This window comes from Capra hircus, chromosome 10 (genome assembly GCF_001704415.2).
Source record: "Capra hircus breed San Clemente chromosome 10, ASM170441v1, whole genome shotgun sequence".
Classification (NCBI taxonomy): Eukaryota; Metazoa; Chordata; class Mammalia; order Artiodactyla; family Bovidae; genus Capra; species Capra hircus.
In genome coordinates, this window is record NC_030817.1 from 97,204,691 (window position 1) to 97,217,321 (window position 12,631).

Below are 12,631 nucleotides of genomic sequence, written 5' to 3' on the forward strand. Positions count from 1 at the left end.
CCCTCTTCTTGGGGAGCAGGGCTCTAGGGCGAGGGGGCTTCAGCGGTTGTGGCACACAGGCTTAGTGCCCCATGGCATGTGGGATCTTCCAGACCAGAGATCAAACCCATGTCCCCTGCCTTGGCAAGCGAATTCTTAACCACTGACCACCAGGGAAATCCAAGATTGTTTCTAAATGAGTAAAACAAACCCACAGTATACTAAAATTTATGGAATGTAGCTAAACCAATATTTATGGTTAAGATAGAGTGCTTCTCCCCTACCATTAGGAATTGGCAGGGATGTCAATTCTTGCCACTTTTATTCAGTATTATAATAGAGGTTCTAAATAGAGCGATAAGGCAAGAAAAATCAAGGTATAAAAACTGGAAAGGAAAAAGTAAAACTTTTTCTAATTATGAATTAATGAATTTTACAATATTGCAAAATACAGTCTACCATGCAATTATTAGTTGCATTTCTATGTACAAACAATAAATAACCCCAAATGAAATTAAGAAATCAATTTCTTTCACAATAATAAGATACTTTGCAATGCATTTAACAAAAGCAGTGCAATATGTCTGAACACTAACAGCTATAGAGCACAGCTAGAGAAATTAGAGAAAATCTCAATAAATGGAGAGCTATTCCTATGTTTTAGAAATACACTATGAGATACCTGAATAACTCCATAATTTAATAAAAATTACTAAATTATACCCTTATAATTGGTGGGTTTTATGCTGTGTAAATTATACCTCCATAAAGCTGTTAAAAATTGTTTTTTAAATGACCTTTCTGGATATAGGTGCTTGATGCATTTGTGTCAGAAAGCTATATTTTATATGTTTGTACTCGAAGACTGCTGAAGTAAATACGCAAGTTTATTAAAGCCAAGATATTTTTATATCCCTAATTCCAGTCTCTAAGTCTTAAACTGCTAAACATTCATCATCATAGGTTTCAACTTCTAAACTTGTACAATTATTTATTTGTGTCCACAGCCATAAAAAAATTGGAATGGGTATTTTTTGTATTATTTGTTAAAACTATTGTATTATGTTGTGTACTACAAGGAAAAGAAAATAGGGTGTCTTGGGTGAAAATGAAGCTAAAAGTTGTGGCTCTCTACACATGATAAGTTGCTTCAGGATTCTCCAGGCAACAATACTGGAGTGGGTTACCATGCCTGGCTTCAGGGGATCTTCCCAACCCAAGGACGAAACCCGTGTCTCTTATGTCTCCTGAATTGGCAGGAAGGTCCTTTACTACTAGTGCCACCTGGGAAGCCCATGGCTCTCTATAGGTTACAATTATTTCAGTAATCCACATGGCAGTCAAGCCGTTATAGTGAAAAGTTATGTCCATTAGATGGAAACTGGCAATTAGATTTCCCACAGCGAGGGACTCCTCGATATTGCCAGACTTCTCAGTGTGAAAAATTCACACATCATGTAATCCCTCTATTAAATACCTTCCTTTTAGGTGAAGCAGCACCTGCCTTGTTACCTTTATTTTTTTCGAGAAATGTGAATATAGTTTTTTCTTAATTTTGGTTTCTCTGGGGAATGAAGTTAGATATTACTTTGTGTACTAATCTTACTGTATTCTTAGAAGTAAGATAAATAATAAAGCAAGTTTTATTGGGTGCCTGACCCTGTGTCTTTGAAGTCTGTACAGAGAACTTCGGGAAGTGTTAATGCTGTTTTCACTTTGTATGCCCCTCATCTTTGAAAGGGCTTCCCTGGTGGCTCAGATGGTAACGAATCTGTCTGCAATGCAGGAGACCTGGGTTCAGTCCCTGGGTTGGGAAGATCCCCTGGAGGAGGGCATGGCAACCCACTCCAGTATTCTTGCCTGGAGAATCCCCAAGGACAGAGGAGCCTGGTGGGCTACAGTCCACGGGGTCACACAGAGTCAGACACGACTGAGCGACTAAGCACACGGCACATCTTTGAAAAGTTCTTAATGCTCCATAGTGCTGTTCACGCACTGACTAAATAAAGAGCAGTAAATACCACCAGGCATCTGAATACATAAATGCTCAGTGTTCAACTTGTGGACACCTCTCTAGACTCTCATGGGCAGTTTCACTCCCTGCCTCTATAGCAGCTGATTCTAAGACCCTTGCCCCCAGCCCCATCTTGGTCTTGCAGGCGGAATTCAGGCAACTGTTAAGCATATTGTGCCTGAAGTATTTCCTAGTAGCAAGTGATTGGGTGGACAGATCTTTTATAATAGCAGTTTTTTTTCGGGGAAAAGAGGAGCAGCTAGTGCTGCCAGGTCGCAAAGGGATCCTTAAATGGGAGATATTATTAGCACTAAGACCACGAAGAGGTAGGTTAGAGACCGTTTAGTTCAACATCAGTCATTTTACAAAAGAGAAAGTTGAAACTCGGGATACTGAGTGGATTTACCCCAGGGGTAGCCAAAACTGACAGTTTCCTACTCAGTATTTGTTCTTCTTCCTCACTAATGAACTCTGGATTTTGTTTAGAGTGGCAGTATTCCCAGAGTAAAAGAATCACCTTCTCAGCCTTCCTTGTGGCTAGGGATAAAGACATATGTCCCAGTCCTCACAAGGGAGATGTAAGCAGAGGTCACTGGATGGGGTTTTGGAGAGCTTTCTAAAGGGAGGCATCAGACTTCTTGTTGTCTCTTCCTTCCTCCTTCCTGTGTGCCATGCAGACACAAGACTAGTTGTTTCTGATTTTTATTATTTCTGGGTGTGAAAAAACTTTCTCTTTTAAAGCAATACCTCTTTCTGGCAATCTATCAAATGTTGGTGTAGAAGGAAATGGCAACCCACTCCAGTATTCTTGTTTGGAAAATCCCATGGACAGAGGAGCCTGGCAGGCTACCGTCCATAGGGTCGCAAAGAGTCCGACATGACTGAAGCAACTTAGCATCAAGTATTGGAGGAATCCATTCATGAATGCTACAGCTGCTGCTGCTGCTGCTGCTAAGTCACTTCAGTCGTGTCCGACTCTGTGAGGTCTCATAGATGGCAGCCCATCAGGCTCGCCGTCCCTGGGATTCTCCAGGCAAGAACATTGGAGTGGGTTGCCATTTCCTTCTCCAAAGCGTGAAAGTGGAGTTGCTCAGTCATGTCCGATTCTTAGTGACCCCATGGACTGCAGCCTACCAGGCTCCTCCATCCATGGGATTTTCCAGGCAAGAGTACTGGAGTGGGGTGCCATTGCCTTCTCCATGAATGCTACAGATCTTACTTGAATTCTGTACCTAGCTTTTCTTATGGAAGCAAAGGACATACCAAGGTTCTATAGAACCTGAGAAGGACAAGAAGCTTATCTGCAAGACATATACTTGTTTCTCAGTTTCTACTGAGCCCTCACTGTGAACCCCCAGCATATTAACTTTTGCTGCTCGCTGTAAGAGGGGATCAGCAGCAACTCAGAGAGGACAGTAACACCACCAACAAAAAGGCAGAGAGGGAAGTAACTCACTGAAGAAGGAGCAACGTTCTGGTGGAAGAAAGGGGCAACGTTGTTAGAGCTTTATGGAGAAGTATGTATGGAAAAGAGAAATCATTATATACTTTTGGATTTCTGGGCCAGAGAAGAAAGGGGTTTTCTTTTTTTTTTTTTTTAAGAGAAAAGTTCATGCCCTTATCACTTTTCTCCTTTTCAAGAAAGATAAAGAGACTGCATATAGTGCAGGAAGAGAGTAGGCCTGACTTTGTTCCGCCGAGTTTTCTTCTCAAGAGAAGCAAAGATTGTCAGGTTTGAGTGAAGCAGAGAGAAGCCTAAGAGGCCGGTTTCAGCTGCAGCCTGCTAGGGGAGCTGCTATTTTAAGAGAGAAGTATAAAATGTGAGAAGCACAGCACTTAATGTTTAACTCCATGAACTGAAAATAATTGGCAAGTGCGTTAGTAGTAGCTAAAGGGTGAGAATGTTTATCCAGGAAGCGCACCTTGATGGCCAGAATCGTCTTTTTTTTTTTTTTTAATTAAAGGAAAGTTGAGTATCAAGAGGATATAGAGATATAATCGACCTTTACACACTTTGTGCATTTAAAATACAATCCCTGGGGTTTGTTCTCATCTCAGGAGCGCTGGCTTGGTCTTTGTCACCTATCGGATTTCAGGAAGGCTGACTTGAGATGAGATGCGGCGTTGCCATTTCCTGGGCCCTCGCTTATTCTTTTTCTCCCGGCGCTGTCAGCCAGATCCTTTGTTGTGCCTGCTCTGCGTTCATTCTCTCTGCCCTCACACCTCCAGACAGTGCGATGGGGATTTTTCCCGGGCCTTGCAGGAAGAGCTCCGGACGGCCACCGTCTCAGGCATCAGATAAAGGACAGCTTTAACCAGCCAGTGGGTGTCGGGGCTGGGTCGGCGCCGCGCCGGGAGCAGACACGCTTTTGTGTCGGTGTTTGTCTCCGCGGCCGTCTGACCCCCTGGCGGGAGGCGCGGGCCGCGACCCCCGAGGAGGCGGGGCCTCCGAGCCGGGCTCCGCCTGGTGTGGGTTTCACGGTCGCCGCCGCCGCCCTCGTTTGTTCCGTTACCTCGCCCTGTCCTGAGCAAACAGTCGTGGCTGCCCAGGAGCCCTCCATGGCCTTCCTCCCACCCAACTCCGCGTTTTGCTTTTCCCCCTCGCTTTCTCATTTTTCCTCGTTAACAGCATCCTGGCGGGGCGCTTGGCAAAACTCAGGCTAAAAACAGAGAAAAGAGAGAAAAAGGACAAATTCGATGCACCTGCCTCCTTCCTCCAGAGTTTGCGAAGGATCTTAACCATGTCTGAGTCGGGGGAGATTAGTGAATTTGGCTACATCATGGAATTATTAGCCAGAGGCAAGGTAAGTGCCGGGGCGCGCGGGGCTGCGGCCTGGGTTCCGCCCCCAACCTCACCCCCGCCCCCGACTCCGGGCACTACTTGGCCTGTGGCTGCAGGTGTCCTGGGCCCTGGCAGCCCCCGGGGAGGGCGGGACTGGAGTCCCAGGTCCGTGTTCTCAGCCGCTGCTGAAAGCAAAGCAGACATCTGACCTCCCACCCTCTCCACCCCCATTAATAGCGCGGCATCTCTGAAATGAGCCAAAAAGGAATTGGCCAGCTGGGTGACGGCAGGGGCTCTGGGGACCGAGAGGGGCAAGGGCTCAGCCTGCGAAGATGGGGAGGAGGGCCGGGCGTTGGCCAGGGGGCGCTCCTCGACGCGCCCAGGGCTCCTAAGCGCGGTTGACGTCGTGTGGTTGACCAGGTCTGTCCAGAGCGCGGAGGGAAGGCTGCACCAGACGGTGGATAGGCTATGAGGGTGGGATCGGGTTCACGCAGTCCGACCTTACGGCGGATAAGTAGGGGCAGAACCCCGGTTCGCCCGGCCCTGGTGTTTTCAGGTCCTCGGCCGTTGTCCCAGGCCCGGAGCATTTCAGGCATCCTTCCTTTGGAGGGGAGAGGGAGATGCGAAGGCGCCGGGTTTCAGCCAGGCACCTGTTCCTTTCGGAGTCCTTTGGAAACCCAGGCTGGCGCTGTCGGTGGCGCCTGGTGACCCCGCCCTCAGCCGGGCGGAGCGGCGCCTCGCTGAAGCGGAAAGCCTTGCCGGAGTCTGCCTTCCGAGCTACATCTGAGAAAGTGCCTGTAGAGGCTCCTATGTGGTTTACAGGCGGGAAGAACTGGGAAATGTGAAAGTCCCGCGGTCCGCCGGGATTCGTCTGTGCCTAGAAAGCGAGAAACGGTCTTCTGCAGCTGGAGTTTCGACAAAAGGTTATGGCACAGATGAGAAAAGGATGCCCTGCGCAAGGTCATCTTGAAAAGAAGGATGATCTGCAGCTGTGCTGTGAGCCCCTGGAACATGAGTCTCATATCTCACCAACCCCAGCAACGCGGATGCTTCAGGCCAGACAGTCCCACGGCTGGGGAGCAGGTTAACGTCCCCCATCCCACCTCCCGCGACCAAAGGGTCCTGGGCTAACTGTGGGCCTCCTGAATTCCCTCACTTGTTGTGCAAACAGGGAATACACTCAACCAAAACAGAATGCTTATTCACTTTTCTTTAGTAGAGTCAGTGTTTCAGGCCACCCCTGCCATTTACACCTCGGACCAGAAGCAGAAACGGAGGACACCGGTTCGACTTTCTTTCGTGTCCCGAGGCTCCATCCTACACTTCGAGGAGCCTCCAGCACACGCGTAGGGACATTCTGGCCAGCATCTCCAAGCTCTTTATCTCCCCAAACAGCTTCCCCTTGGCCACGAGCACCTCCCTTCCCCAACCCCGGTCTGGAGTGCCTACCACAACCTTCTCCACCCTCTGGAGGATTGACCCTGGGGAGAGAAGTTCAGAAGGAAGTGCTGAGCGAGGAGGCTGGCTTCCAGGGGGCGAGCCTGGCCTGTCTAAAGAACACAGCAGGACCCTGGTTGCCCAGGAACCAACCAAATGGGGCAGGAGGATGCCTTCAGTTGGTTACAAAATCAATGGCCCACCCTAGGTGGGATCAGGAGCAGAATGACTGAGGGGTCAGTTTAGGCCCCTGGTGCTCAGGTATTCTTCAGAGTTAGCTGGAATTGTATTCCTTGGCTAATACTGTCCTTCAGTAAGCAGGCAACACTTGATATTAGGAGAGAATAGTTTTGAGGTAGGATCCAGGGATCTGCAAGTTGACATCCCAGGTGATTATGAAGCAGGCAGGTGAACTTCTCATGAACACTAAATGGGCAAGGAGGGTGGAATCATTAATGAACCCTTAAAACGTCTTATAATAAAGTCAGGTGAAGAAAACTAACCTCTTGCAATTAGCATTGTGTGTCAGAGTATGCTCACTGTAGTGAAAAAACACAACTCAGAACCTTCTGGCTTTATCCACTGAATTTCTCTGCCTCACTCTCCACTAGGTGGACCCTCTTCAGTAATGGGCCTGCAGCTGCAGTGGAGGCGTGAGCTCAGCTGACTTCCAGAGTCAGAGGGGCAGGTGTGCCTGTAAAATCTCTGGAGTGGGAAAGTGGGCTCTCACAGTAGGGTCTCTGCCTTTTATCTGGTGGAGTGAGGGGTCAGGAGTAGCCTCTTAACCATTACAACTCAAGCTTCTTCTTTGCCCTCTTTCCTTATAACTCTGCTCCTCCCAGTTACCCTCCTCATATATGTGATTATACAGACTTTGAACACTGAATACCTCACTGAGCATTAGCCATGGACTAACAGACCTTTGAGGTTTGACTTGCTTTCTTTTCCTCTGAGAAGTTAGGTTCCACCTTGTAGCTCAAGTTGGTAATGTAAAGAATAATATGAAATGGATCTAATCACACCAGGTTTGTGAAGTTTAAAACGAAAGAGTTGAGGCTCCTGTCTTCCTGCCCCCTCCCCTTTCCTCCCCTTCCTTCAAAGTTGGGACCAGTGGGTTGACCATCATCATAATTTCTTTCACTTTTCTCTGATGGCTTTAAAATTTTAAAACATTTAATATATGGTCATTGCAAAATATTCACACTTTACCAAAAACTTTACAAAGTCAAAGGTGGATCTTCACTCCCACCTCCAATCTACTGGGTTTCTTTGTGTCTACTTCAAATTAAATTAGGCTGCTGCTGTGTTCTCTGAATGTGGGAGGTGAGCCTTTCATCTCAGAGTAACATAAAACCCACATGATGAGCTTGATCAGCTTACTGACTCTACTGTGACGATTACTTTAATATTTAAAGTACACAGTGATCTCTACCACCGTGGTCTTTCAGTTCATCCAACAATACTCTATGAGTATGGGTGATACCTATGATTATTCTCAAAATCAATGTAAATGGACTCCTTATATTTCACTATCACAGAAATTTGTACCATTTCTGGAAGCCACTTTCTGAAGTTTGCGGGGTTTTTTTCCCCCCCAAAAAAACTTCCTATTTTGTGTTGGGGCCTAGCCGATTAACAGTGTTGTTAGTTTCAGGTGAACAGCACAGGGACTGTCATACACACACTTGAGTTTTTCTCCCCCAAACTCCCTTCCCTTCCAGGCTGCCAATGACATTGAGCAGAGTTCCATGTGCTGTACAGTAGGACTTTGTTGGTTATCCATTTTAAATATAGCAGTGTGTAGATGCGGAGAAGGCAATGGCAGCCCACTCCAGTACTCTTGCCTGGAAAATCCCATGGACGGAGGAGCCTGGTGGGCTGCAGTCCATGGGGTCGCTAAGAGTCGGACACAACTGAGCAACTTCACTTTCACTTTTAACTTTCATACATTGGAGCAGGAAATGGCAACCCACTCCAGTGTTCTTGCCTGGAGAATCCCAGGGACAGGGGAGCCTGGTGGGCTGCCGTCTATGGGGTCGCACAGAGTCGGACACGACTGAAGCACCTTAGCAGAAGCAGCAGCAATGTGTAGATGTCCATCCCAAATGCCTTAACTATCCCTTCCCCCCATCCTTCCCCTGTACAGCCCGCTGGCCTGCCTCACCCAGAAGCCACAAGTTCCTTCTCTGAGTCTGTGAGTCTTTCTGTTTTGTAACTTCGCTTCTATCGTATCTTTTTAGATTCCACAAATAAGGGATGTTATACGATATTCCTCCTTCTCTGTCTGACTTATTTCACTCAGTGTGACAGTCTCTAGATCCATTCGTGTTGCTGCCAATGGCATTATTTTATTCTTTTTAATGACTGGGTAATATTCCGTTGACACAGGTACCACGCCTTTCTTGTCCATTCCCCTGTCAGCCTGTGAACATTCAGGCTGCTTCCATGTCCTGGCCCTTGTAAACAGTGCTGCGATGAACACTGGGGTGCAGGTATCCTTTCAGACCATGTTTTTCTCTGGATATATGCCCAGGAGTAGGTCATATGGTAGGTCTATTTTTAGTTTTTTGAGGAACCTCCATACAGTTTTCCATTGTGGCTGTACCAATTTACATTCCCACCACCAGTGTAAGTGAGTTCCCTTCTCTCCACACCCTCTCCAATCTTATTGTTTGTGGATTTTTTTTATAATAACCATTCTGGTTGATATGAAGTGATATCTCATTGTAGTTTTGATTTGCATTTCTCTAATAATGAGCAATGTTGAACACCTTTTCCTGGGCTTCTTGGCCATATGTATGTCTTCTTTGGAGAAATGTCTGTTTGGTCTTCTGCCCATTTGTTGATTGGGTTGTTTGTTTTGGTGCTGTTAAGTGTCATGAGCTATTTGTAAATTTTGGAGACTAATCCCTTGTTGGTCAGATCATTTGCAAATATTTTCTCCCAATCTGTGGTTTTATTTCGTTTTTCTTCTGTAACTCATCTCTTTGGACTAAAAGAGAGCTTTCGAAATCTGTGATCAAAATCTAGCATTACACAATGCAGTGTTTTCAAACTGTTTTGGCCTTTAGAAAGATGTACCTTATTAATTTGCTATCATCTTCACACATTTGTTTTTTCCACACCATTGCATACTTTTCTAGAATCATAAAATGAAACCTTGATGACAGGAAAACTAGAAGACTTTATATTTAGTGCACGTCTTTATTTAGAGTTTAAATATATTTATATTTATGTATTCATAGCCAGAAAGCACTTATTTCCTACACTTGTATTTCCTACAGTTCAATAGTTACTGTTAGGGCACATCCAAAGAGTATGATAGTTTGAGCAAAAATAAAGAGGCTTTGGAAAGCTTACATTTAATTTTAATAGAGAAACAGTGATGGATCCATTACTTGGTGAATTATTACTTTTAACTTTGAATATCTTTGTCGCACAAAGAATTGAACTTTTATAGACACAAAATTTGCTTTCAAACAAGATGCTTAGACATCGAAAGAAGTACGTTTAGAAAACCCTCAAATCTAGACTAATGTGAAGTCTTAAACATCTCCTGGGACTAAAACAAAAATACCACCAAATGATCTGTTTCTGAAGACTCAATAGATGGTTGCTTACACAACTGAATCTAAACTGGGTGATAATACTAAGGTTGTATCCACTGCAAAGTGTTCTTTAAAATATTTTCTTATATCTTGGGATTGGGTAAAGTGTGTGTTTGTGGGGAGAAGGGAACGCAAAGAGAAGATTTAGGTGTTAGCAATATCACTTGAAAACGGCTAATTTTGTAAATATTAGAATTTTCCTCTGATGTTTTTACTATACTGCTCAAAGATAATTTGGGAGGGAAAAACTTTCTGTGAAATGACTTTGTCAAATAATGTTTCATCACATTTTCTATGAAATTGTAAATTATGTGTTAGTTGCTTACCTGTGGGCAGTGCTAAAGTAGGGAGGCTAGAGTGAGTCTCAGGTTTGAATCTTAGCTCTTGGTATGTAGGCATGTGCCCTTGACAGTATTACTTAATCTCTGGACAAAGCTGGAGAGAAGTTGTCATTGTTGCATGTCCCCTCTGAAGGGAAGTATACCTATTTCACAGGGTTATTGCAAGGATTAAATGAATATTTTGTGCAAAGTTCCTAACGCTGTTATTAGCACGTAGTAGGCCTCCAATAAGTAAAGCTATTACATCTACTTACTTTGACAATAGGTTTTGGTCTTGAGACACCTTATATGCAAATTACGATCATTAACAATGGAAGGTAAAGGTGCCAGTTAAAATGCCAGATGTAGGGTTAAATTTGAATTTCAGGTAAACAACCAACTTTTGAATCTAAGTATATCCCATTCAATATTTGAGATATACTAAAAAAAGATCATTACGTATGTGAAATTCAGATTTATCAGGGTGTCCTATGTTTTTATTTGCTCAAACTGGGAACCCTAAGTATAGGAATAGTGAGACGCAGTGAGACCTGCTAACAGCCTCTAAAGTGTTATTGATGTTCACCCTAAGTTGGCTAAAGGACCCCGTTGTCTACCAGTTATGCAGCCAATACACTCCTGTCATTAATGGGAATATACTCCTGTCATTAATGGGAACATGTCTACCAGGGCAGCGCTGTGTACCTCCTACCAACTCTGAAATTATTGGTCTGGTGCTACCAGTTAGCCAATGAATGCCTCCTGGACTTTCTTTTAAACAAACAAAAGCTTGAAATGGATGGGAAGATAACGTTTATAAAAACATCAAACATGAGTGTATGGAATAAGAGCATGTAATTGTGTTAAACTGAGCGGTAAGGGGAGTGCTCCAGCAGCTCAGAGTAAGGGGAACTGATCAGTGAGAACTAGACTCATGAGAATGGAGACCAGATCTGCAGCTTGAAAGGTGAGCAGGAGTTGGCCCACCAAGGGAAATCTGAACTTCCTGGCTGGCTGGACTCCTCTCCTCTGAGGTTGTTCCCATGGAAACTCTTTATGGCAGGTGAGCTTGGCCTGCCAGAGACTTAGGTCAATAACTGGTAAATGTCGTTTATTGTCCCTTTACCTGTAACTTCCTGGTACCCAGCAGCACAGACCATGCACGTGCCAATCTACTGGGATGCCCTGTGGCTGACTTCATTGCCACCTTCCTCACCACTTAAGTCCAGTGCTCTCTTAATTGAAAACCCAGATCGTTTCCAGACAGGGGGCAAGGTTTAGGAGCATGCTGGCCATGTCACCTGGTTGCTCATTCTTGCTCAGGATATACTCACAGAATGGTACTCTGGCTGTTTGACCTCAGACTGAACAGATGATGAGCCAGTGGTGCCTCATGGCACTGACTGAGATACGCACGATAGCCATCAGGACCTGACTCAGCCTGGAATTTAGTCTCTTGTTGGGTATTAGGAATTAGTGTGGAAAGAGAGCTGGTTAATTTAATGAATACTGTATAGCCTAAAGGGTATCAGGTTTATATTTTTAAGTGTGAGCTCATGAACATTTTTTGGGCCTCTATTTTACCAGACCTGAATAATATATGTGTGTAAGTGTGTGTGTGTGTGTGTGTTTCGGGAGTGGTGGTTGTTAGCAGGTGAAGAAGGAGAAATTGTCCTTTTGGACTTCATGAAACAGATAGATTCGAAACAGCTCACGGCCCTGTGATAGAAGAGCAATTACACAATGCCAACAAGCATAAGATATCATAATGTAGGCAAGAGTATAAAGGTCAAGGGACTGAGTGGGTGACAGATGTGGAATAGGCTTCCTTGTGTTGAATTTTGACCCATGTTTTAAAAGAAACTTGGAAAAGAAGGTACTAGGATACTCCAAACTGAGGGGGAGCAGGCACCAAGGGATAGTATATGCAGGACAAATTGGGAGAATAATGATTTATAAAACAAAACAAAACACATCTTTTGTGTCATTCCTACTTAAACATCTTCAAAAGCTTCCCAGTACCTACTAAAAAGCAGCATGGTAGTTCTAGGCCCTGCATACTGGACTCTTGTGTTTCTGCAAGAGCATTTGAAGGCTGTCAGAGAGAGGTATGGGGAAAGCAGAGAGAAGGAGTTTTAAAAATCCCGAAACCCATAGGATTTTCAGTTGAGCAACTGAGAAAGATCTTGGTTCTCTTGGATAACTGGGAGGCTGAGATGGATGGATGTTGGGAGAAAGTGATAAGATGACCCCGAGCATGGCAGCCATGGGAAGAGAAATGACTAGGTAGGTGGGAGACTGGTAGTTTGGATTGGTGGTTTTCAAGTTTGCTGTCTTCTTACCAATATTCACCCTCCCCTGTTTTGCTTTTAAAAGTATATGGATGAGTTTACACAAGTATAAAAACGGTTATGGGTTAAATTACATTAAAAAGTTTCTATAACTACCACAAGCGCATATTATAAAGTGCAAACAATACTGTGTGGCTGGA

The 12,631-nt window shown here is 44.7% G+C and overlaps 1 protein-coding gene across 1 annotated transcript in view; it reads left to right on the forward strand.

Annotated features, from left to right (window-relative positions):
- The window catches only part of TRIM36 (tripartite motif containing 36), a 42,627-nt gene continuing 34,495 nt past the window's right edge, over positions 4,500-12,631 (forward strand). The window contains exon 1 of the mRNA XM_005685038.3: positions 4,500-4,797. Within this exon, the coding sequence (XP_005685095.1) occupies positions 4,735-4,797 (63 nt within the window). The 5' untranslated portion in view covers positions 4,500-4,734. The remainder of the gene's footprint in view (positions 4,798-12,631) is intronic.